Raw genomic sequence first — 2,310 nt, forward strand, 5'->3', positions numbered from 1 at the left:
AAGCTAGCTAGCTTATCAACAAGATTAAGTTTCACCACGTTAGACTAAATTTAACATTAAAACCATTAAAACACCTTACAAATTAGGCGAACAATTCCGCTGGGTTTGTTAACTGAATGAAAGTATATTTTGTTTTGTTTATTCTGTTCCGCCAGACAGTCGATAGCCAGCTAGTTAAGCTAGTTGGCTAAGCCACTTACTTACATGAAAGGTGAGGGGTCCTGACAGCGCTTAGCTGCCCTCGTCAATGCCATATTGTTTATGTGGTTTAAAACTGTTTGAAAAAAAAAACTAATGGGATTGGATAAGTTGTTTGGTTATGTTTTGTGTTCTTGTGAATGTGTGTTCTGAACTGTAATTTCATTGTGCTTTGTACAGTGACAATAAAGGTTTATCTCATCTTATGTTGTTCCTCATATTTACAAACTGAGAAAGTGGTGGAGATAACAGAACTTTAACCCTTTTGTAACACATCAGCTTCACAATACAGATTTTCTATTTTTATGGAATTTTTATTATGATTATTATGTTCAAGTTGACTACAACTTTGTTACAGATATAAGTATTATTACAGCAATTAGAAGTTTTATGGACATGATTTCATATCAAGATTTCCAAAACCAAACAAAAATAGTATGTAAAGCTAAATATTCACTTCACTAATTAATTATTATTTTCTATACATTGGGTGATATTATTTCCKATTTTCCTTGCTCTGGAACACAAAGTCACTCAGACTCATAGACTTAAATAACCCTGGCTGAGCCCCACAGATATTATTTTACACTTACAAATCAGTTTATAATATTTAATAGTTTGTGTTAAATTGTTGCATGATTCAGCAGAGTGCAACAATCTGTATAACAATATGCCACAAAAGCTAATATCTGATAACTAGTTCAATAAAAAACATTGATTATATCAACTTTATAAGATTATTTTAATTTTAAACTGTTATATTATTAGCTTCAGCTCTGGTCAGCTCACATTGAGCTAAATCAGATCAAATCTGCTGACTTCTGTTCACTATATGTTGTCACAATGTACAGTGATGGTAAATCCAGACTCTTAGCTTCTACAGTAGGTTTGCCGCTCCGTCCAGTAGTTTTATACACCTCCATGCTCAGACTGTAGTTTGATAACAAACAGGGGAAGGGGGCGGGGCTTCCAGCTGGGAGTGGGAGGGACTAAGATGGATTTAAAGAACGTGGGAAAATGAATTTCTACTTAATCATTAACATTGAGTTATAAAATTATTTTATATTTCCTATAAAAATATTTGTACTTTTGACATTGCATGATGACAGCCATAATTTTTAAAGACTACAAAAAAAAAAACATATAAAAACAGTAACTGTGACATCTGAGACCACATTTCCTCACAACATAAGCTAATAAATAAACATTGAAACTGTGTATTTAATTCTGTGTGAACTCATGTGGATCGTTAGGAGCTCTTGTGTTTTTTACAGCTAAACGATTTTGTCCTGTGTGAATTTTAATATGTGAATTCAAAGTTGACTTTTGCGTAAATCTGTGTCCACAAACATCACAAGGATACGGTTTGTCTCCTGTGTGAATTCTCATGTGGGAGTCTTTATAAGACTTTCGGCTGAAACTTTGTCCACAAATATCACAAGGAAATGGTTTGTCTCCGGTGTGGATTCTTATGTGTAATATTAAACTTGATTTATGACTAAATTGTTGTCCACAAACTTCACAGGTAAATGGTTTGTCTCCTGTGTGGACTCTCATGTGTAAGTTCAAACTTGACTTATGACAAAACTTGTGTGCACAGATATCACAATGAAATGGTTTGTCCCCTGTGTGGATCCTCATGTGTTTGATCAAACTATGTTTATGTGCAAATCTTTGTCCACAAACATCACAACAAAATGGTTTGTCTCTTGTATGAATTTTCATGTGCGAGCTCAAAGTAGACTTCTGCCTAAATTTATGTCCACAAACATGACAAGGGAACGGTCTGTCTCCAGTGTGGATTCTCTTATGGGTGTTTAAACTCGGCTTTTGCCTAAACCTTTGTCCACAAACTTCACAACAAAACGGTTTATCTCCCGTGTGGATTCTCATGTGGGTGGTTACACTCGACCTGTGGTTAAATCTTTGTCCACAAACACCACAAGGAAATTGTTTGTCACCAGTCTGAGCATTGCTGCAAGTCTCTCCAGTTTTTATCACTCTCTTGTTGTGTTGATAGTCCACATCCTGGTCCTCTTCATAATCCTCACTGAGTTCAGTCTCTGAAGAGCTGGAATGGTCTTTGTGAGTCTGTAGATCTGGGTTCCTGCT

General features: G+C 35.4%; 1 protein-coding gene across 1 annotated transcript in view; it reads right to left on the bottom strand.

Annotated features, from left to right (window-relative positions):
- The window catches only part of LOC106520172 (gastrula zinc finger protein XlCGF57.1), a gene marked incomplete at its 5' end in the record, with an annotated part of 5,388 nt that extends 3,123 nt beyond the window's left edge, over positions 1–2,265 (bottom strand). The window contains one exon of the mRNA XM_014012138.1: positions 1,436–2,265. Coding sequence (XP_013867592.1) covers positions 1,436–2,265 — 830 coding nt within the window. The remainder of the gene's footprint in view (positions 1–1,435) is intronic.
- Positions 2,266–2,310: the final 45 nt, after the last annotated feature.

This window comes from Austrofundulus limnaeus, unplaced genomic scaffold (assembly GCF_001266775.1).
Source record: "Austrofundulus limnaeus strain Quisiro unplaced genomic scaffold, Austrofundulus_limnaeus-1.0 Scaffold89, whole genome shotgun sequence".
Classification (NCBI taxonomy): Eukaryota; Metazoa; Chordata; class Actinopteri; order Cyprinodontiformes; family Rivulidae; genus Austrofundulus; species Austrofundulus limnaeus.